The sequence below is a fragment of the Buteo buteo genome, unplaced genomic scaffold (assembly GCF_964188355.1).
Source record: "Buteo buteo unplaced genomic scaffold, bButBut1.hap1.1 HAP1_SCAFFOLD_103, whole genome shotgun sequence".
Taxonomy (NCBI): domain Eukaryota; kingdom Metazoa; phylum Chordata; class Aves; order Accipitriformes; family Accipitridae; genus Buteo; species Buteo buteo.
In genome coordinates, this window is record NW_027439267.1 from 117,040 (window position 1) to 140,271 (window position 23,232).

A 23,232-nucleotide genomic window follows, 5' to 3' on the forward strand; every position below is an offset into this window, starting at 1 on the left:
CCTTTGCCCCAGGGTGCCGTGTATGGGGCAGGACTCTGGACTCGGGGAGAGGGAAGCTTCCCCTGGGTCACGGGCAAGGCTGTGCCAGCCCAGAGCACGCAGGAGGTTGCCACCTCTGAAGACCGGGACGAAGGAAGACTGGCCAGCTTGGCCCTTGCCGGTGCCCCCGCCACAGCAGGAGCCCCCCTCAGCCTGCTGTTCAACCCAGAAAGGGGCTCCGTTCCCGCTTACATCCTCACCTTTACCAAGGAACACCTTTAGGAAGGACTGGGCAAGGCGGAAGCACGTGCTTCCTTTGAGCGAACTTTGCAGAGCGTTCCGTTTGGGTCACGCGCGTGTGGTGGGACCCGCGGGACAGGGGGCTGAGGCTCACGTGGGCTCGCAGCCGGGCCAGCGTGCACAGCAGCCCAAGGGACAAAACCACGTCTCTGCTGGTGGCCTCCCTGTGTGGAGCTGCCCCTGCCCCCTGCAGATGTGCGGAGGCTCGCTGGGGGTGAGGAACAGCACCAGTGGGGCCTGGGTTAACGGGCAGGGGTCCGATGGGCCAGCCAGATGCTACTCTCCGTCCCTCTGCTCGGCCCCTGTGCCGCTGCTGACCCTTTAAGGTCCCCCCGCCATTCCCCACTCGTCCCCCAGTGCCCCCCTTCCGCCCCCTGCCCACACACCTGTAACCTCCTGTGACCCCCTCGGTTCCCCCCAGTGCCCCCTACTCCCCCCAGTGTGTCACTGGGCAGTGCTGTGGGGGGTCCCAGCGTGATGGGACACCGGGAGGGCGAAGCCTGCTGTGGCGATACGGTCGGGGCTCTCACCCTTCCGATTCTCCCCCGCCATCCCCCTGGGGGGCAGGGAGCAAGCGGCTGTGTGGTGCTCAGCCACCGGCCAGGCTTAAACCACCACAACCTGTGAGCAAAAGAGTTACCTACCCACGGACGGACGGACGGGGAGAGTGCTCATCCTTCCTCCTCCCTCAGAGTGCAGGCATCCCCTGTATCACACCGGGGCGCACAAAAGCCTCAGCAGTCCGGCTGCTGTTGGAGCCCCTTCCAAAGCTTTTTGGGGCGAGCTGACGCATTCCTACCGCCCAGCACGGCGGTTGGGTTTATACCGTTGCCATGAGCGAGGGGATTCTGCAGAAACTGCCCGGCACTCGCTGTGCAAGGGTGATGGCCGCAGGGAGCAGCAAGCTGCAGGTGACGGTGGCTGCATACGGACCTTCAGCCCTTCCTGGCCACCGTGTCTGCCTACATCTTGCCCTCGCTCGGAGCTCATGGGGCTGCTCCTCCGAGGTAGCCCAAACGCACCAGGACGTGGTCCTGGGCAACCTGCTCTAAGGGAGCCTGCTTGAGCAGAGGGCTTGGACGACCTCCACAGCTCCCTTCCAACCTCCACCCTCCTGTGCAACTCTGTGCCTTGCTTTCACTCCTAAAGCACCTGAACCCAGCCCTCATGCGCGCCGGCAAGGATGCTGGGACAAGGCACAATCCCAAACTCCTCCCCGAGGGGTCATCCTCAAACAGCAGCTGCCCGCTCCAGAACAGCCGATGGCGGACACAGTCAGAAGAGAGAAAAACCGTTTTATTGAGAACATTAACTGCGGTGGGGGGCGGGCCCAGGGCTCACAGGGGTTCAGCCAGTAACAGGAAAACGGCACCTACAAGGACAGAGTCAGAGAGCGCTGCTGAATGCACAGCGCCAGGAAGAGGCAGGGTTTGGTTGCCCTCTCTCTGGGGAACACCGTTGACGAGGAATTGCTCATAGCCCAGAAGAGAGCGAGCTACGGCTGGCATTGCCGAGGGGAGGGCTCTGGCGCCTTATCCCCACGGGGAATGCCCTTAGAGAGCTGTGCGCGCGCAGAGATGCACAGGGCCCCTGTGCCACGCAGCAGGGCTCGATGGGGAGCCCCTGGGGAGCGGCCACGGGGTTCTTGCCAGACCCTGCGCAGCACCATCCTTCGCCGTGCCTTGCCAGCGGGTTGGCCTGACTTAGAGCAGTGCTGAGAGTTGGATGGGCAGCAGAGCCTGGTACACACCTGGGCTTCTTGACCTGCCGGACCTTCCTGCATCTTTTCCGTTTGCGATCCCCCAATCTGTTTTCTCTCTTCCTCCTCTTTTTTTCTGCACAGCTTTCATCTCCCCAGGCCTGTTTCCTCCTTCGGTTCCTTCTCTTTTCCTTGTCCCGAGGAGAGCCTGCAAACCTTTCCATCCCACAGTGTGCTTAGATAGGTAAGGCCACGATCCAGCGGAGACAGTTCTGATTTTAACCCAAAGTGACTCGTTTTACCTTCTTTCCTCTGAAAGGCTGCCCAGTTGTTGCGGGCGTAGCAGGGGCTCTGCCGTGCTCTCGAGGGTGGCTGGAGGCAAAGCTGGAGGTGCCTAAACCAGAATTGTTGGAGTTCAGGGGTGGCAAGGGACGGCCTGGAGTAGTAAGGGACTGCTTGCCAAATTACCACCTTAGCTCTCTGGGGAAGATGCTGCTTTGCATCATCCATCCACATTTTGCACAGTCCACCTGCCCCAAAACAGACTTGATGAAACTGTGATGAAGTAGGATCCGAGCAAAAGCCCTCTCAAGTTGACAGCTACTCCCCGCTGTCTTTTTGTAGGTATTTGGTTGGATTAAGCACATGCTTAATGCATTTGAGAAAGGACCTTTCCAGTTTTCCATACAACGTATGATTCCGTGGGGGAGGAGGAGGAACCCCAAACACACAAGCCATCGGCTGGCCGGAGGAGGCCCAGCAGCTACTTGGCCTCCTCAGAAACTACCCTCCTACCCGAGAGACACTGTCACGGTGCTTGTGGAGCAGAGCTGACATACCTCTGTCGTTTTGGACTCCGCCACCATGTCTCCCCCAGCTCCTTTGAGGACACCCAGAGAGGGGGATGCATGCAGAATGGCTTCTGCCTGGTGGCCCTGGTCTCCTCTGCCTGCAGGGCCACTTTGCTCTTCCAAAGGCAGGTCTAGAAAGCAAAACCATGTGCAGCAGTGACGCCTTGGAAGTAGCACACCCAAAGCAAAACCCACCCCAAGCCCTACACCGGTTTTCTTCTTGACGTTGAGGTTTCTGGTATCCCGAGCCCCAGCCTGGGACAGCCCTCAGTTCCTCCTCATACCTGTGGCTCCGTCCGTGGGGGCTGGCGACTCCCCAGCTGATGGACAGGAGCGGCCAGCCACCTCCTCCCCAACAATGTCGCCGCAATTTTCAATCATAAACAGCGCCAGCGTGTTCACCTGCACACATCAAACCCTTGCTCTCAACCCAGCTGCCTGAAGTTGTCCCAAGCAGCCTTTCCCACTCCCGACCCTTGCCTCTGCACAGATGGCTGTGGCTGCGGGGCTGCCTTTGCAGGCAGCCACCCCACCGGCATTTGCTCAAGGGAGGAGGCAGCCAGGGACCTCTGAGCAGCCAAGCTCGGATAGGCCGGCAAGGCTGCAGCCGGCTTGCCAACACAGCGCACCTTCTCGGTCACCTCCAGCATGGCCTGGAGCGGGAGCAGGTCCTCGTCGGGTGGGCTCAGCAGGTTTGGCCCAAGGCAGATGGCCAGGTTGCTGCAGCTCATCCTGCTGGTGGCTGCGTTGCGGCCGATGTGCTGGAGGAGGGACAGCAGCCGCTTGAGGAGGAAGAGGTTGGCTGCAGGCAACTTCTCGGCCACCCTGAGGAAACAGGGACACTAGGTTGACAAAGCAGATTTTGCCCAGGCCTGTTGTCCAAGGCAGGGGGGAGCCAGCGGCTGAGTTGCCCAGCTTTCCAGGTGCTCTCAGCCAGCGGCCAGGGCTCCTGCTCAACAGGCAGGCTGCTGCCCGCACTTACGCTTTCAGCTCGGAGACCTTCTCCTCCTTGCTGGTCCTCTCCATGGCTGCCATCCAGTCCTCGTAGAGGTGGGTCACCAGCAGCTTGTCGGGGATGCTTCGGAGGAAGTCCTGCAATGCCAAGGGCTCTGGGTGAGCCTTTGAAGTTTCCAGGCCGGCCAGGAGCTCCTCCAGCCGCAGGTCAGAAGCGCTCACCTTCAAGACGGCGGCCAGCAGGAGTGCAGGCTGGTTGCCCAGGTCGACATCGGCGTCGCGGTCCAGGGCCTCCCGCAGCTCCCGAAGTTCCGTCCCGCTGGCAGCTTTGCGGAATATCCCCTCCGTCGACGGTCCTTCCCGGCGCAGGACAGCCAGCAGCTCCTGCAGGAGAGGCAGGAGGACAGTTGCTTGGCCGAGGAGCTGCCTTCCGACAGCGGTGGCCAGAGCACTGCCCCAGAGCGGGCTCCTTGCTGGGGGTGAAGAGCCCAAGCCGCCATCCCCGGAGCTCCTGGGGACACCCGTGTCCCCTGTGGAGCAGCCGGAGGGAGGGCTCCTACCGCCTCTAGGGAGCATCTGGAGGGCTGGGGACCCCCCCGGCCAGGCTGGCTTACCTGGATGGGCCGGGGCAGGGAGCCGTCCTCCCCGCAGAGGGCTGCCAGGGGCTGGCCAAAGAGCGCCCTGCTGCAGCCAGAGCCCACCTGCCCTGGCACCTGGGCAGCGGCCGGGGTCCTCCGATGAGCAAAGGGCCAGGGCAGCCCCCTCCTCTTCCTCCTCCTGCTGCTGCTCCCTCCTGCTGCAAAGGAAAGCCGAGCAAGAGCCCGTCAACGGAGACCGCCGGGCCAGCGCTCCCGGGGCCTGCCCTGCCCGCAGCGTGGTGCTGAGCGGTGCAGCAGGATGGGCAGGGAGCCAGCAGCTGGACCTCCGAGCTCCGGCTCAGCAGCTCCAGTTGGGAGGCTCCTGAGAGCCGGCACACCACCAGGAGAGGAGAGCCTGGCCCAGCCCTCGCCCTGTCCTCCTCCAAGCTGTGGGCAGCAGCAGAGGCTCCGTGTCCCCGCAGAACCACGTCCAGCGGCCGCTGCCCAGCGGGTGTCCGTCCTTCCTTCCTCCTGGAGGTGACATCCTGCCTCGGGCTGCCCAACCTGCATGGCGACACTCGAGGGACAAGTGAGCACAGCTCCAGCGCTTGCAGGAGCTTACCGTTCTTCCCGAAACTCACCCGGTGCGTGGCAAAGTCCCCCTCCGCTGCTCGGCGGGACCGTCGGAGGCCCTTGCTTGGGACCAGCCTGCAAGAACCAGGCTGCGCTCAGAGAGCAGCCCCGCGGCGCAAAGGGCCGCCGGCGAGCTGCCAGCCGGCACCGGCAGCCTGAGCGTGGCAGAGCCGGGACCCTCTGCCCTCCCGGGCTCTCTGCCCCGCGGGGCAGGTTTCCCCCCAGCACCGCCGGCCAGGATGTGCCGGCATTCCCGGCGGCTCCCCAACCCTCTCCGCTCCCCGAGCGGCACCACCCTTCCCTCCATCCCTCACCCCACTGGCCGCACGTGCCGGCACAGCCAGAGGCGGGCGAAAGGCAGCCCTTCTCACCTCGGCCTGGCCCTCCATCAGCCTCTCCAGGCTCCCGGCGCTTAATGTCCTCCACTGGGCAAGAGAGAAGGAGCGGAGGCAGGTGAGCAGCGATGCCTCTGCCGCTCGCTCGGCGGGAGGACCAGGGCTCGGGGGCAGAGCCCAGACCGGGCAGGCACTCACGGCGTGGCGGCGGCCCAGCTCCTTCTCCAGGAGCCTGATGGATGGGACAGGCGTCACCCGGGCTCTCTTGGCTCCTTCTGGTGTCCTGTGCACCGGGAAGGGACAGGGAGAGAGCTGGCTGAGCCCCAAGCCGCCTCTTCTCCCTCCTGCGGCAGCTCTGCCCGAGCGAGAGCTGCCGGCAGCCACGGGGGCACCTCTCCCCAGCTGAGGAGCTGCGTTCCCCCGTCCGGCTGCACTTGCAGCATCCCCGCGGCTTACCCCAGCAGCGTGCCCACCCACAGCTCCTTCAGCGCCCGGGAGCTGCAGAAAGAGAGGAGAACCAGCGTCAGGCCCCGCTGCCCCCCAGCCCGTGGGCAGAGGCGGGCGCCTGCGCAGCCCTGCCCCGTGGGGAAGGACGCCGGAGCGGGACGAAGCCCCGTGGGGCAGGACAGAGGCGCTGCCCGAGCCCTGGCTCCCCGTGTCCTGCCAGAGCAGCTGCTTTCGCCCTCCCCTTCTGGGGACCCAAAGGGGATGCGGGACCTGCCCATGCCCCCATCCCTCCCTGCCGGCGTGCTGCTCGATCCCTGCCCAGGCTCTGCACGCAGGGCAGAGGCCGTTCTCACGATGGTGCGGGTGTGCTTGGGAACGTCTCCCGCCTGGCCGTGGCACTCACCCGAAAGTGGCGACGCAGGAGCCGCTGGGCCAGACGAGGAGGATGGAGGTCCTGTCCTCATCGCCGCCTTCCTCCTCTTCCTCGTCCCCCGCCGCCTCCTTTCCGCCGCTCAGCACCCACAGCTGGTCCAGGGCCAGGCGGAGCTGTGGGCGCAGGCTGGTGCCGCGTCTGCAGAGAGCAGAGAGGAGAGGCAGGCGGTGAGCTGGGGGTGTCCTCCTCGGGGTCCCCCCGGGCCGAGCCCTGTCCCCCACCTGCCCTTGGGACAGACATCGATGGGCGCATCCAGCACCAAGGGGCCGGGGCCTGGGGCTGGGGCCGGGGTGTCCCGGGGCTGGGGCCAGGGCCAGGGCTGGGGGAAAGGCAGCTGGGCTCTGAGGGTCTTACTGCAACTTGGCGATCACCAGTTCCTCCTGGAGGAGGAGAAGGCGTCTCTCGCTCCTCTTGCGGCCCCGGGTCAGCCGCACGTCCGCGCTCAGCACCGCCTCGGCGTCGGCGAGAGCCTCCCTGCAGAGCAGAGAGCGGCGGGCATGAGAAAGGCCGCTGCCACCGCGGGTCCCGGCCGTGCCCCCGAGGCACAGGGAGAGCTCACCTGGAGCCGCAGCAGCAGTTGGCCTGGCCCATCCTGCCCGGGAGAGGAGGACCCTCGCCGTGGACCGAGGACGCGGGCCAGTCGGCGACAGCGGGGATGGGAGGCGAGGTGCCGGTGCCGGTTCGGTGCCGCTCGGTCAGATCCTGCCTCCTCCCAGCGCTCCTGCGTGCCAGCACAGCTCCGTGCTGCTGTCTCTGGCGGCCGTGGGCTCCAACTGACCAACATTCCGAGCCCAGCGACCAACATTCTAAGCCCAACGACCAACATTCTAAGCCCAACGACCAACATTCTAAGCCCAACGGAAAGTGGGAGGGGCACTGGGGGGAGAGTTCTTTCCAATGTGGCCGTCTCTGCCTGGCACTGGGGAGCCCAGGGCTCGACAGAGCAGAGGGGAAGGGCTTGGGACTTCTGCAGTCTTTCTTGCTAGGACCTTCATGCCCCAGAACTGTGCATTTCCCTAAGCCACTGTGTCTTAGTCACAAGTGTGTGGCTATCCCTGGATTCCCCTTGCTTGTCTATGTAGCACCCTTCCCATTCCCGCCCTTCATGCACATCTCCCTGTGCCACTGCGATGAGGATTAGAATTGTGTGGGTTTTCTCTAGCCAAAGCAGTGGTCAAATTGGGGAGGCTCTCTCTTGGCATGGGACAGTGAGAAAGAAGATGACCATGCTGATAGGGTGCAGATACAGTTTCCAACTTGGTAACGGTAACTTGGTGTTTTGTGCTTTCTGCATTGCTCTGTGTGCCTCAACACTTCACACTGCAAGAGAAAGGGAATGTCATGGTCTGGACCCAGACACCAATATGGACCTCCCTCCCCACGAGAGGGAGAGTCTGTGCAGCATCACACTTTTGCTCTGCCCTCATTAAGACGAAAACCACTTTCACCCTAGACGATTCGTCCCTGAGAAAGACAGCTCTCAGACCATGCAACACTAGCTGGGACAAACATCCTCTCCTGGATAGTGGCATTAAGATAGGCTGTGTATTTTGAACCGTCTGAAGGTCATTGAAGAATGGCCTTGTGAGAAGGTAATCTTGGTGAAGCTGTCGACGGGGCTTCTACGGACATGGGCTCACACACTAACAGACATAGCCATGTGCCATTTATTCTCTTGATCAGCTAAAATATATGATCCATTCGTGAATTGATCTCTTCCTGAATAAACCTCAAACTTCTAAAACAATGACCTAACCAGCTTGAAAAGGCCCCAGGACAGAAACTGAAGCCATAGTCTTAATGGTCACTTTCCTGAAGAGAGATACTGACTTTACAACCTCACTCTGGTTATAATCACAGGATTTATCTTTGCTGCTGCTGCTGCTTTCTCCTCTGAGGCTGGGATTTTGTTAGAGCTATTTTAGACCAGGTCCATGTGATGCAATGCTGACTCTGGTCAGGACTATTCCATGCTCCTGTCTAGAGGCTGCTGCTCACTGTTTGGAGGGAGGAAGGGAGCCTAAAACTTCCTATTTTATCACAAAACTGTCTTTTTATTGGTAGCCCAAAATATTATTGTTTTATGATCTTCTCCAAATAGAAAAATCCCTTACATAAGTCATTTCACCTGCAGCTGGTACCACTTTCACAGCCCTCTCGATCCTCTTCTGTGAGTGCATTACAGGTACGAGCACGTGGCCATCCTGTGGGGTAGCATGTGAGCAGACAACAGAGGGCTGAAGTCTTTGAAGTGGTTTGTTGGCAGGCAAAACAAGCAGGAGAGGCTTTCCAAGCGCTCATGGTGCTGCAGTCAGAAAAGCGTGTCAAGAAAATGTGTGGAGATGAGCTGCACGGTGAGCGTGGGGCTGCCTGTTCCCGTCATACCCAGAAAAGTTACTGTAATTTGTGGTTCTCCTATTCTGGGCCAGTGGGATGAAGCTGGGGTATAACCTTGAGAACTTAACTGGTCGGGAACACAGAGGAAGCAGTCAAGCACAGAATCTGAGAGAAGTGTAGTCCTGAGCATGTCCTTTATCAAGGTGCCTTGAAGACATTCTCATAGTACAGCACACAAAAAAAGAATTGGGCAGCACGTGGAAGAAGACTCAGAAGAATGCCAATACTACTGCAACTTACCATAAGAAAAGTTGCAATTTCAGCATTTCTTTCTGTTCTCTGTTCATTCTAGCACTGTTCAAGACAATCTGGAATGTCCAAGAAGTGACTGTGTCTGGTCCCGCAGTTAGATGAAATCTCCCAGCTGTAAAAACAGCTGCTGCTGCCTATTTATCACACAAAAACATGATTTCTTGATGGTAAGTCTAGTTCCATGTTGCTCTTTGCCAATGTCAGCAGATGTTGATGTTAATATATACAGCATCAGGAGCAACAGAAGGAATCACTGTGGCAGCTGTATTTTTTCCTCTGCAATGAAGGGCATTCCTGCCTTTTATTTGGACTTTGTCTTCAGAAGTAGAAGCAATGCACTACAGTGTACAGGTTAACATCACTTCAGTAGGCTTTTGTGAGTAAATAACAGTCCCATAAGCTCTAACGACATGAGAAATGTGGGATGTGAACTAAATATGATAAACCACTGAGTACAATTTTTTTTGGTAAAGTACTTACACATGAAAACACAATGTTTTGGGATACAATTGACATTTTCCAGCAGGAAAAATTCACTGTGTGCAGCAGAGTTCCTGCTAGGATAGCAACAGTGCACACTGCGGTTACTCTTTGGACAGTTCATGCTAGCTCATCCTACAGAATGGCCGTCTTGCCAGGATGATTCTGACTAAGAAGTTTTACTGCCTGCATGCTCTGTTAAGTTAGCCCATATTTGGGGTTTTCTGTTTGTTTTGGTTTTTTTTCTTGATGTTTGCTTGCTGTTGTGTTGCATTACAAGTTACAGGAGCCTTACATTGAAGGGAAAGAAAAACAATGTTAATGTATGAAGCCCTTTTTGTTACTCTAGTGAGCACTTACTTATGCCACTAATCCCATGAAGTTGCTTGCATAATTATGCAGCCAAGTTAGAAGTTACCCACATGAGTCAATTTACTCATGAAGGTACATCATTGTTAAGGATGATGTTGTTGTTCCAAACAAGGCAATACATTTTGCTTTCTCTCTCAGCACCTGCTCCTCAATAAATAGAAGAGGGCTGATCTGGAGTGAGAATTGCAATACAAACACCCAACTACCTGGAGTTTTGTTCTGCAGAACTCATGTTAAAATCGGGACTCATTCTAATTGGGGTCTGTCAAACAAATAGAAAGATAAGCCTTGCTTTTGTAAGACAAACATGAAAGAGGTTGATTATCAGGCCCGATTTCCCTTAGATAGTTCACTGCATCCCAGGTTACATACATCTTTTCATTTAGAAGTCTGGAGGTGAAGTGAATGCTGCGTGTGCTTTTTTGTTTATTTATTTTTTGTTCTGTACAAAACAATCATCTCATGTGGAACCTTGCAGATGGCTTTGCAATAGATTGTAGTGGGTATATACCCCCTTACTCTAGTCTCACTTCTAGATTTCAAGTTAATTGTTCTTTTGTATTCAGAAGGAGAAAGCTTGTTCAAATACCAACTGCAATTGCCGGGAAACTGGCAGGCAGGCCTGTTGCTTTCTTTGGAGGAAAAAAAAGCAGCTAATTCTTGTATTCACAGGCAAAACATTCATAGCTTTTTAGTAGGTGATTTTTAAACTATAAAGACATTAGAATTAGGTGAACACATCTTTGTTTTAATGTGCCTCACTCAACACTTTGTATTGTTATGTGTGAGGGATACATTTTTCATGGTCAAATTTCAGCTATGTTGCATGTAAATATAGCAGCATTTGTAAAAGCTGAGAAACACAGCATGTTCAAAGTTTCGTACAGATATGTGATGGTAACCTACCTTAATTGTCATTTTAATCAGTAAGTACATCCTCACGTATCATTCCTGAAGCAAGTGAAGTGAGGTGACAGTTAAATAACTCAGGCAATTAGACATGAAACACTGTGAAGTTTTCAGGTGGCTGCTTTTGTTTCATAAACCAAAATATCAGAAATCCATATACCCAGTCAACAAGATTTGATATAGCAGTTATTTATAGTTTATAAAGGGAAAATGGGGTTTATATGGAATATACACTTTAAGTGAATTCAAGGCACAAAAAGTTTAAAAAAAATTAGCAGAAGAGCTATAGGTATGTTACCGATGGATAAACAGAAAGAACATACATAGGTTTTTTCCCTTCATTTCTGAAGGAAGAAAACAGCTACAGTGAAAAGAAGGATGCACCGAACTAACTTACAACCAAGGGAATGTGGAATAAAGCAGCAGGAAAAAAACGGCTTTGTGAGACAGGGGTAGCAATCATCTTAAACGCCTAAGCATTTGTATGTGTTCCCTACTTTTTGTGGGTAATCGCTCATAGTGTAATAGTGTGTGTTCAAAATTCTATTCATCTTGTACTTGCATTTCACATTTTAAAAATTCGTAAGCAAGAAGTTTTTTATTGTTCTCCTGCAGTAGAGGTGAAATCCAGAGGCTTACAAAAGTCAGGAATCTCAGCAGGAAAGAAGAAAAAGATCATTTGGTTGTAATCTTTAAAACTAGAGTTATTCACTAAAGCCTTTTTATAAGACAAGCATCTAGAACACTTTTGTTTCACGGGAAAATAATAAAATCGGTAGAGGAATGGAAGTCTTTCAAGAAGGAAAGAAAAAAGGTGGTGTTGATGTTACCCAGCAAAAATTGTGATTTCTATCTTGGATCTTGTGGTGTTTGGTAGGGTGTTTTAGTCCTGGTTTTTGTATTGCTCAAAGTCTGTGAAAAAGCTATCATCTTATCTTGAGATACAGGCTGAAAATATATTGGCTATTGTAAAATCTCTCTTACCTCATTACATGTGGGATTGGAGGTATGGGTCTGATTTGCATTTCATGAATGTTTGGGGTTCTTTGTGTCAGGACAATATCTCACAAGGCCTTTCATGCTGAGTGCAGAAGGGAACCTGACTCACAGGTTCCTGCCCCACGGGGCTTCATCGTCCTGCCCCTTTGTCCTTCCCCTCCTCCTTGTCCTCATCCTCGTCCTCGTCCTCGCCCTCGCCCTCGTCCTCCCCCAGGCAGGCGGCCATGAGGCCTGCGGGGGCCGGGGCCGGGCCGGGGCCGGTGTCCCTGCAGGGTCAGGCAGCAGGAAGGAGCGCCCCGGGGCATGCTGGGAGCTGTAGTCCTGGGGCACGGGGCTGCCGGGGGCCCTGGTGGTTCCCGGGGCATGCTGGGAGCTGTAGTCCTGGGGCACGGGGCTGCCGGGCGGCCATGTTGGTCTCTGCAGTCTCTGCTCCAGCTGCGGCCCGGCTGAGGTGAGGGCTGGGGCTGCCCGTGAGGCGAGCGAGGCCCTTGGGCGGGCGTGGGGGTGTGGGAGCCGGGCCCGGCTGAGGGAAGGAGAGAAGGGGCAGGGTGAGGGGGGTCGCAGTCCTGGGTTTGTGGGTTTCACACAGACTCCCTCTTCAGAAAACACAGCCTCTGTGTGGGTCAGCGGTCCCTGCAGAGCTTTAGTATTTGTAGCCGTTTTTATAAATACACAGCGGGCTCACACGGTGCTGTGCTTCTTGTAAACTGCATCGCTTTTATCCCGGCTACAGCCTGGAGGGAGCAAGTGCCAGCCGGCAGATTAAGATGGAGATGAATGCAAGCGATACACTTGTGATGGTGATCCTGCCACAAGGCACGCTGCGTCTTTGTTATAAGTTACGACGAAAATTTGTATGCCAGCCCGGGGATAAACCAATCCAGGTTTATTGTAGCAAGCAACAAGCAGGCAAAACAGCGCTGGGTGGCCGGGGAGTCTCCGCTCCACCAACGGCACACACCTGATGTGGTCACGTGTTTGACAGTTAAACAGTTAAGTGTTACATATGTATGGGAGTTGCAGGTACGCCTATACATATGCATGACCTATTCCCGCTTTGCATTAAAATTAATTCCAAGAGGTATTACAATTAGTTCCGAGAGGTATTACGATTAGTTCCAAGGGGACACTCCCTCAAGTTTATCTATCCAAGCCACGGAATCGGCCTTGGCCGGTTTCTGGGACCAGTTGCTTATTTTCTCAGAAAACTGCTCTTGAGGAGCTATATGATAAGGTAATCAAGACTGGCTCATCCTGCTTACTTAGCTCAATATCTAGTTTCTGCACTTGTTACTGTGGTTATTACAGTTAAAAGCAGCTTAGTTACTAAGTTGTAGAGATCAATATATTTTAACAATCAACAGGTTTGATGAACAAATTGGTTATGCAAAGTTTATTACAATTCCCCCTTTTTGTTTTTCTTATTTTGTTCCTCAAACTGGGCAAGAGCTTCTCGAGCTAGGGAGAGAAGGGGAGTTTCTTTAACAATTTCGTCTTCTTCTAGGTGCTTATAGTGTCTTCTTATCAACATTAGGTGTACAGCTTCTAATCGATTTTTTATCAATCCAGTAATTCTATTCAATATACAAGGTGCAAAGGTTAATATTAACATTATGAGAACTAGGACAAAACTAAAAGCCTAAGTTATGTAGACATGGGTCTCTGGGTACGAGTTGACATAACGATTGATTAAAACTTGGGGCCCCGGTAGCAATTACTTGCTGTAATATCATTTGATCCTCCCACCTATAGAGCGTCCATTTATAAGGTTGGTGGGGGTTCCCTTTACCTTGGGTTATCCCTATCAGCATTAGTAACAGTCTTATCATCCAAATGCTTAATCTTAAGTTCAAGAAAAGTGGTGTACCCTTACCCTTGCGACAGGTATTCCGAGGTTGTTGATAATCATTTTGGTTTTTGTCTTTACCCCTGGTGAGAGATGGGAGACTTCGGGGAAGCTCTGAGGACGTTTTGTTTGGGAGTAATAAGTCAAGAGGCTCCGTGAGCCTTCTCTGGAGGTGGTTCATCAACTTTAATCCGAACAGCAGTACGTCTCTGCCTTCTTCTCTGCCTACTCTGTTGCTTAGAGCAGTGAGGTGTACCATCTTCTCGGCAGCAGTCGTATTCTTCAGGGGAACCTCCTTTATATTTGATTCGCTTTGACTTATATGCGTCCCAGTTTTTATCCTTCACTTTCTAAGCTCCCCACCCCACTCTGACCACTGTTCGTCTGCAAGATATTGGCAGTATTTCAGCCTTCGTTGAACACGGCTCGTTGGCGTAAAGACAACACCTCTCAGGGTTTATGCCTTTAGCAAAAATATCCCACCACTCTTTGGAGTCCTTTGTAATTTTCCCGGTTGATACTCCCACACGTAATGCTTGCTCAGTTAATTCCCGTTTGTAATAATAACATTCGTGGCAAATACCACTAGAGGGGAATACCCATAGGAGCAATGTGTCCACCACTTTTCTCTACAGAGTTTACACCTGTAACATACAAAGGGATAACATATACAGTGAGGATCTTTACAAAAGATAGCCTCACTCATCCGCTTTTCTTCGGAACTTAATTTTCAAGCTGTCAGGGTCTCTGGTCGCCTCCCAGTGAGAATTCTGCATTGGTCTTTTGATTCTGCTTGCACGAGTCCATGCTCTTTTGGCAGTCCGGACTGCAGGATCTGTAGTAAGCAGAACAAGAAACGGTCCCTCCCAACAGGGAGTTAGAGATGATTCTTTCCAAGTTTTGATCAATACGTTATCTCCAGGCATAATTTTGTGTATTGCAATATCTAATGGTGGCCTCTGCACTATCAGTCCCTTCTTTATTAGTTCTTGCCGTCTCTTCATGAGTTTAATGATATACTCCTGTAAGAATTTTTCTTCTATCTTTGGGTGTTCAATCGGCATTTCTAGGTCATAGGGCATCCCCTATAACATTTCAAAAGGAGAGATCCCAGTGTTTGCTCTGGGTTGCGTCCTTACATTTAATAGTGCTAATGGTAAACATTTTATCCGGTTCATTTTAGTTTCAATGATTAATTTAGTCAAATGTTTCTTCTACTATAGCTTGTAGGCAAGTAGGCCATCCCCTACTAACTGGATCTAATAATTTGGAAAAATAACCTACAGGTTTCTTTCTTCCAGCCCATTCTTGGGTTAATACCCCAAAGGCTGTTCCTCCTTCTGCATTCACAAACAAATAAAACGGTCGTTTAGTATCGGGTAAACTTAATACCGGAGCATTTACAAGGTCAGCTTTGAGGCTTTCTAGACTCTGTTCATCCTTCTGAGTCCGTTTTATTAATCTTACTCCTACTAATTTCTGATACAAAAACTTCACTTTGTTGCTGTAATTTTCAATCCCTTGTCTACAGTACCCTAAAAGTCCTAACAACTGCCTTATCTGTCTCTTGCTTGTTGGTGCCTGGAGGGATAAGATACCATTCACTCGTTCAGGATCTAATTTCTTAGTTCCCTTACTCAGCCAGTGTCCTAAGTATTTTACTTCCTCTTCAGTAAACTGTAATTTAGACTTTGAAACCTTGAACCCCTTCAGGCTTAAAAAGTTCAATAATCTAATGCTCTCATTTCTAACAGTCTCTTGATCTTCCCTAGCTAACAACAGATCATCTACATACTGCACTAAAGTTACCTCTGAGGTTGATTCAAAAGTTTCTAGTACTTGTTCCAGAGCTTGCCCAAACAAATTTGGTGATTCTGTAAATCCTTGTGGAAGTACAGTCCACCTTAATTGTTGTTTCCGGTGGGTTTCTGGATCTTCCCATTCAAAGGCAAAATAATTTCTACATTCCTCCTTCAAGGGGCAAGCCCAGAAGGCATCTTTCAAGTCTATAACACTGTATCACTTCAATTCCGGGGAAAGTTGGCTCAACAACGTATACGGATTAGCTACGACTGGAAACCTGGTAACAGTTCTTTTGTTTACTTCCCTTAAATCTTGAACTAAGCGATAGGAGCCATCTGACTTCTCTATGGGCAGAATGGGGGTATTGTGTGGTGACATGCAAGGTTCTAATAATCCCTGCTGTAACAACCTTTCGATTACAGGCTGTAATCCATGTCTACCTTCTTGTGCCATGGGATATTGTTTGACTCTAATTGGAATTTCCGTGTTCTTAATAGTGACTTCAAATGGAGCAATGTTTAATCGTCCTACTGACTCTGGAGTGTACCACACTTCGGGGTTAATTTTAGCTTCATCCTCCGTTGTCAAGACACACAATTTTACTGCTATTTCTTTGGTTTTTATTTCCAAATTAATTTCCAATTCAATCATTAAATCTCTTCCCAGTAAATTAGATTCTGCTTCAGGTACCAACAAAAAGGATCCTATTCCAAGTCGAGATGGAGCTTCTATTTTTACTCCCTTTATTAGTGGTACCTGAAACGGTTCCCTTTTTGCTCCTATTACTTGTAATTTCTCCGAGGACAGTGTGCATCTTCGGGGCACTAACTGGACACTAGATCTCTCTGCCCCAGAGTCCACAAGGAACTCTACTTCTTGATGCTGGGGACGTAATTTTAATTTTATCAAGGGCTCTGTTTTCTTAGGGGTCCCCAGCAAATAGATCCCCTGACTCCCCTAATCTTCTTTAAGCATTTAGTGGGGGTCTCATCTTTCTTCTGGTGTTCACTAAATGCTTTATTAATATTCTGTCCTCGAGGAACAGATTCCTTAATGCCTTGAACAATTATAATGCGCAGATCTGCCATATGAGTTCTATGTTCTGCATTTTGGTTATCCCAGTTTGGCCGCTGTAGTGGCCATTTAATATCTGCGCCTGGACCGTGTTGGTGCTGCTGATCCCAAACTCTCATTCCTGCTCTTCGAATCATTTCCCTTTCCTCTGTTGTGAATAGTATACTTAAAATTGCCTGTAACTCTTCCCAGGTATATATATATTAGGACCCAAAAACTGGTCCAACCTTTCGGATACTCCCAAGGGGCCTTCTAAAAGGTTCCCCATCTCCTTCTTGAATTCCCTTACATCTCCGGAATTCAAAGGTACTGACACAAATCCCATGCCAGGCTGTGGACCCCCTATAGCTATTTCTCTCAAGGGGTATAATCTTTCTTCTAACTGCTTTTCTTTCTGGTCTGACTCCTCGTTATTCCCCTGTTCTCCTCAGGGGAACTCGGAGGGTCTAAGTCTGGGGCTGGGGCTGTCGGGGAAGAGGAGGAAGGGGGGGGTTGGGTCAGGTGCGAGTGTAGGGGGAACATAAGGGGGAGGAGGTGTGGGAAGTTCTTCGGGGTTTTTAGTTGGTTTTTTTTTTTTTTTTTATGGTTCTTTTCACTTAGAGCAAATACATGGATTTGGGTATCTAATTTTATCCATAAATGAGCATATTCACTCTCTTCTAAACTCAAGGGTTCCTTAGAATTTACATATATGTTTAAGGCTTGACATATCCAATCGTCAAACGTCCCCAAAACAGGCCGAAATACCTGATCTCCTCTAATTTGTTTACCACCCCACCCCTGTATGCATTAAGATATCATTTTCTCTCTGCTTTTGCCCTGTCTGGGCAGCCAGTCATCCCAATGGGCAATCATTACCCTAAAGGACTATCTGGCGGTATCATAGGGAGACTGACCTTAGGATTCCCTATGGAGTCATCCCTCTTCCCAGGCGACCTACACCCCGGGGAACCCACCATGGAGTCAGAAGGCTTGCTTTTCTTCTGCCCCATCTTCCGAAGTGCCTCTCTCTCACACACACACACGTGCCCCTCGTTCGTGGCTCATGCCCTCGTGGGAAATGAGAACCGCACTACAAGAGGGTCCGCACTCACTTTGCTCCTCTCGGGAGCGTCTCGTTTATGCACACTTTGGGAAACCCACCCCGACTGAACGGGAAACGCTTTCAATACTCACTTAACCTGGAGTCTTCGTCCGGATCCTCGTGCACGAAAATTATGGGGTACTGCAGTGTTCTTTTGCCTGCTTGCCAAATTTAGAGTTCGGAGGTAAGGGTCTTGGAAAGGATATCGTCCACTCCGGGGCCATCCAAGGATGGGGCGCCTCCCCAGAGTTTAGATTCCAAACGAAGTTAACCTTATCCGAGTCACGGCACCAAATTGTTATAAGTTATGATGAAAATTTGTACGCCAGCCCGGGGATAATCCAATCAAGGTTTATTGTAGCAAGTAACAAGCAGGCAAAACAGCGCTGGGTGGCCGGGGAGTCTCCGCTCCACCAACGGCACACACCTGATGTGGTAACGTGTTTCACAGTTAAACGGTTAAGTGGTTTTCAGTGCCTGCTTTGGGAAAGAATATCCTCAACTAGTCTAAGGTACAGATCTATTAGAGGAAAAGGAGTATGAGGTAAAGGAGCATCATGCTGCATTTATTGCTAAACGTCTGCTTTCATTTCATTCAAACTAGAAAGTAAACAAAGATTGGACCTGCCAAAGAATTTGTTTCCCAGAGTGAGCATTCAAGCACTGGGGAGCAGTTTGCAGGATCAGAACTTCAGCCTGCTCTGGGTGATAAACCCTCAGGAGAGGAAAGAGAACCCCCACTTTTTTAAATGCATCTCTACTTATCTTAATAGTTCTTCTTGTTAGATTGTGTTGGCGGTCAGACTCTAAGCACGTGACTAAACTGTCAAAAAATCAAGATATTTAAGGATTATTTGCTGTATTAAATGCTCTTACAAGCAGTGCACTCTATTGCCCTGTGGATAGTATAACGTCATGACTGGCAATTTTCCTTTTTTAGTACAAGGACGCATGTGTGAAGGCAAATCGAGGGTACAAGTGGTGCCCCACAGCAAACCAACCTGCCAAAACCCAGGCATCCACTGTTACAAACAGGAAGAAGCTATGGGCCTTTGCTTCAGACTCTGCAAAGGCTTTACCAAGCCCGAGGAAAGTGACAAGAAGTGACGAAATGCCACAGCGTAACTTCAGGATGGCAGGTGAGATTTCCATCCACGTTCCTCACACGTAGCTGCCTTGTTTTGTTTGCGGACGCGGTGTTGGAATCGAACTGCAAGACCAGTTTCCTTTACTGCACCTGGTACTGTAGTGCAAATACCTTTCATGTCCCAAATTGAGTTGCCAAGACTCTAGTTAAACCTCTGCATAACAGCCTCAAATTTCCTAAGTGCATGATTGCTTTCGATAGTCGAGTCCAGATGTGTGACATATCATAAGCCATACCCTGTTTGGGGTCCAGATTTGATTGATGTTTAGTTCAGGCTTATCTGCTGTTAGAGCTTTTCATAGTCATAAAGGGAAATGCTGATTGTGTGCATTCTTTTTGTCTTTCATAGAGTGTTGTACTATGTTTAGTAATTTGCTGTTGACAGAAATAATTTATGGTTGTCTATGAAGTTGGAAGTGCTAACGTTCCTGTGGATGAATGTACCAGTGGAGCTAACTTCTTGTATTTAAATCAAGAGAAGCGTAATGATAGCTTGGAGGGCTGGATTCTCACCATTTTAAACATTAAAAGGTAAAATAAAATCATATCCATCAAGAAGTGGATTGCCTGAGCTGGTGAAAGGCAGATAATCTCACACTGATATCCACAAATGGCAGAACTGTAGCAATCATGAGCCTGAAGTAGAAACATTAATGTTAAATACTGGCAGCTTAAGAGCCTAACAGTCAAGGTAGAAACTGATTTTTACCCCACCACCCTTTTTTTCCTTTTTATTTTTCTTTTCTGCAGTTTGACATTTCTAATTTTATAAATACTGATGTATTTGAAACTTTGTCATATCCTACCTAGGTTATGACAAGTGTGTGGCAGATAGGACTTTCCTGCTTAGAGAGATCGTGAGCTGGAGAGTGGGAAATGGTTTTATGGAACAAGTATAAAAGGAGAAGAAGGAATAAAAAGGCTTGTATGCCTTTTTGCCAGTTTAGTGGTTTGAAAATTCCTGTAATGAAATTTCTTCTGGCTATGAAGGAACTGTGAATTGGGATCAAAAGAAAGTGTTTCCTGCTACATCGTTCTGATATATGGGAGACCAGTTCTAAAAATCTCAGGCCCCTTCATCCCATTCTGGTTTTGCTCTCAGAGGAGTCACTTTTATGCTCCTTCAGGTTTATCGACTTAACGGAGAGAACAAGGAGTAGGTGTTGGTCTGCCTGGCTGCTGTCCCCCACTGCTCCTGCCGGGGTATCCAACTGTAGAGCTTCTGAGTACAGAGAGATCTTGAATCAACACCTATCAGAGCAGAGGACAGAGAACTTAAAGAGTTCCTGAGAAACTGATCTAATCCATTGTTTTATCTATGGAGCCATTAATTTCTGAAGAAGGCCCTCTTTTGTGCTACATGTGACTTTGAAAAGATGACAGAGATCGGCAGCTTCAGCAGTTCCCTGGATAATATTCTAGCTAGGATGTTCCCTGTCAACCTCAGCTTCATCAGTTCTTGTGTCTTTACATTTATAGTTTCTTGCCAGATCTGCATAAGGCTGTATGACTTAAATCTTCATATGAAAAGTAGCACTTGTCTTGACATGTGAAAATTGGGACCCCAGCTAGTGCTTATACAAAAAGAGGTGAAATTTGTGCCAAGAAATACTTTTCTAAAGACTCCTCAGTCTGACTTCGATACTGCAACTGAGTCCTGCTGAGTCTTGTATAAGCACATGCATCATAGCAGGCATACAGAAATCATGCTGTATGTTAGAAAAGCAGTGACAGTTTTGGTGCTGCTGTTTTCAGTAAGACAACTTCAGTGCATTAGTCTTGGTCACCTAGCTTGTGTATTTACAAGTGAGTGAAACAGTGAATGGCAAGGGCTCGAGCACTGCTGAGAAGTCATCCATGCGTTTTTATTGCTAGCATACTCTGGCATAGTTTTGATCTGCTCCAACCTAGTAATCTCCCAGACAGTTCTCAGGAGTGGCTTGAGTCAACAGCATATGCTAGGATCTGTTCCCAATAGGCACTTTAGATGTTACTGTACTATTTTGAGGACAAAAAAAATTCTGGCAAGTGAGTAGAAACTGCTGTGTTGCCAACCTGCGAACCAGAGATTAGTCCCTAGCCCATTTTATTTACTCTTTTCCTTCTCTAGACCAGTGTCAATCTCAAAAGCATCAGGGATTTATCTGGAAGTGATACAGTCTATCTGTGGGGCTTTTTGAGTGTGGTAGCTGTGTGATACATACAGGACATTACTCTTGTCCGTTTAGTTAGTTGAGACTATCTAGTGGCCTAGTATCTCTCACAGGTTGCTCTTTAGTCCAGATGGTGTTCTTTATCTCAACAGTACATTCACTGACTGGAGATCCTTCCCTGAGAGCATTCTCGTATTAACATTTTCATATAGTAGAAGTTGTTTTGAAATTTAGGTCCATTTAGGTCATATGGAGATCTCGAGAGTGAACATACAATGTTAGAATCCTTACTATCCTTACAGTATCCCTTTGGGTCCTATTGGAGTTCCCAAACTATTGCAGATGAACCTTCCACATCTCCTTGGAGAGTCCATCCATTCCTGCTCCCTGAGATCCGGCTCCTGTTCAAGAGCCTGAAAGATATTACAAGATCTCATGTTTTTTTAAAACTCGAGAGTCTCAAACCATGACTGCAAACAAGCTCAAGGAAATGTGAAAATACCAGGAAATTCAAACAAAAAACATAGAGATATTTAGAAGAGAGTGGAAAGATACACACAAGTATTATGATGCACTAAAAAATGTCATCATAGTAGGAAAATGTTCTCCATCTGATAAGCTGAGTATCATTAATGCTATAAAAAGAAACAATGTACATTGCATATACCAGTACGCAGATCATCAGTATATCTGCAGATACTATATGATTGTAAAGAACCTAAGGATGGACATGTGTAATTGAGGTAATGCAAGGAATAAAGTTTCTCGTCTCCTGCAATGTGTCCTCATGAAGAATGCTACTGGGACGTATAAGCGTAGTTGAACAGGGGATTTGGCAGCAAACATAACAAATCAGGCAGCACACAAACTGTGGCAGTCAGGCAGCCTGAAATTAGTCTAAAATCTGTAAAGATGTGGAATTTTTGAGAGTTGAAAAGCAAATTTGTGTCCCTGTATGGACACAAAGCAAAAAATGTCGTCCTTACTGTGAATTTTATAAGAAATGGCTTGCTGAAGAGCTCACAAAACAATATTGCTGAAGATAGGCAGTATGAGTTTTGTTTCAAAGACTTGGTTTCAGAGCAAAAGCTGGAATGGGAACTTTTTATAATTGCCATTTCTAAATCTTGCAAGGCAAGGAAGTAGTCATTTTCCCCATTAAATTGCACATTGCTAATCAACCCCTAGGGGGAATTCAAAGTTAAAGGAAGTGGTAAACAAGACAACAAAAACCAGAAACAATAATACCAAAGCAAAATGAATAGCTAACTCTGAAGTTAAACAGAAGAAAATTAAGATTAGACAAAATGCAATGGGGTAATCCCTTCCATTAGTGTTAAAGTGTCAGACTTAATTCAGCTTCTGATATCAATGGGTAATAGAAAGTGGGAATGCAAAACCATGCACGTGCTCATAATTTAGAGAGTGTTTCTGAAGTGATGACAAGGGAAATTCACAAAAATTGTGCTTCAAGAGTTAACAGGCTGCTTGAGTTGCTTCTAATCCAAATCTTGTTCTTCTTGTAACTGTGAAGCCCTTTTCTGCTCCTGTCTTCTGCCCTCAATGTCATGCAAAAGAACTTCATCCCTAGTATTATGTTAACATACATTTATGAATTTTAAATGCACTGTGGTTGTTCAAGTGGTCAGTCATCAAGTATGGGAAAATGAAATGATAGAACAGAAACATGCAACTGCTGTAGCTGTGATGCTTCATTAAGGTTCCTGAAATAAAAACGTTCCTGAGAACTTGACTTTGAAGTCCTTATCCATAAAGCTATTTTTCAGAAGTACTACCAGAAGTACTACGAGGATGAGCTGATCAAGTCAGACGAGGTCTTTTAAGGCATAATGAACTATATAGTATCTTCCTTGCAGCTGCGTCAGCTTCCATAGGAGTTAACAGGGGGTTATTTAAACAGGATGTAGACACAGGCTGGCAGAAATTTGGATTCCTTATCAGCTCTGTCACGTGCACTACTACTTACAGTCATCAAAAAAAACAAACAACAGTTTAGTAGAAGAAAAACATAGAAGGACAATTGGTTTGATATCAGGATATTGGCTGCAAATCAAAGTAGATGTGCTTAAGTACACAAGACCACTGTAGCTAAGAGGCACTTTTATTGTAAGCATCTCTTTACAGACACACATGACTTTCTGAAAAACTCTTTTAGCTGAAGTCTATCATTTTTTTTTCAGCAAAGAGATGATTTTTATTTTTTTTTTCAGATTTATGAAAACTGATTTGATACATGAGTTGTGAGCTTAAAATGAATACCTCATCAGATGAGATCTTTTTCAAATTTTTAAATCCAAACTGTGGGATAAATTACTATTCTGAGAATTTATAATTTTTTTAAAAATTGCTGTTGGCTTGTCAAAAATATGTTTTTCATACAGTGAAATATTTTCATTCAGATGCACCAGCAGCATATAGTAAGAGTTAGGGCGGAGCAAGTAAGGATCTTGGTTTTTTTGTTTGTGAGACTGCATATTAGGAATCTA

At 49.1% G+C, this 23,232-nt stretch overlaps 2 protein-coding genes across 2 annotated transcripts in view; one reads left to right on the plus strand and one right to left on the minus strand.

The window, feature by feature from the left end:
• Window positions 1-1,626: 1,626 nt before the first annotated feature.
• Window positions 1,627-6,240, minus strand: LOC142027994 (T-cell activation Rho GTPase-activating protein-like). Its single transcript, XM_075022141.1, has 9 exons — window positions 6,180-6,240; window positions 4,006-4,256; window positions 3,812-3,921; window positions 3,459-3,654; window positions 3,114-3,231; window positions 2,818-2,960; window positions 2,281-2,372; window positions 2,030-2,194; window positions 1,627-1,651 (listed from the first exon to the last, which is right to left on the minus strand). The coding sequence occupies exons 1-9, from the start codon at window positions 6,238-6,240 to the stop codon at window positions 1,627-1,629; spliced, it is 1,161 nt and encodes a 386-aa protein (XP_074878242.1).
• Window positions 6,241-12,017: 5,777 nt separating this feature from the next.
• LOC142027996 (maestro heat-like repeat-containing protein family member 2B) overlaps window positions 12,018-23,232 on the plus strand; it is a 28,300-nt gene continuing 17,085 nt past the window's right edge. Inside the window, exons 1-2 of the mRNA XM_075022142.1 lie at window positions 12,018-12,069; window positions 18,366-18,564. The gene's annotated coding sequence lies outside the window, so the exon portion shown is untranslated. The remainder of the gene's footprint in view (window positions 12,070-18,365; window positions 18,565-23,232) is intronic.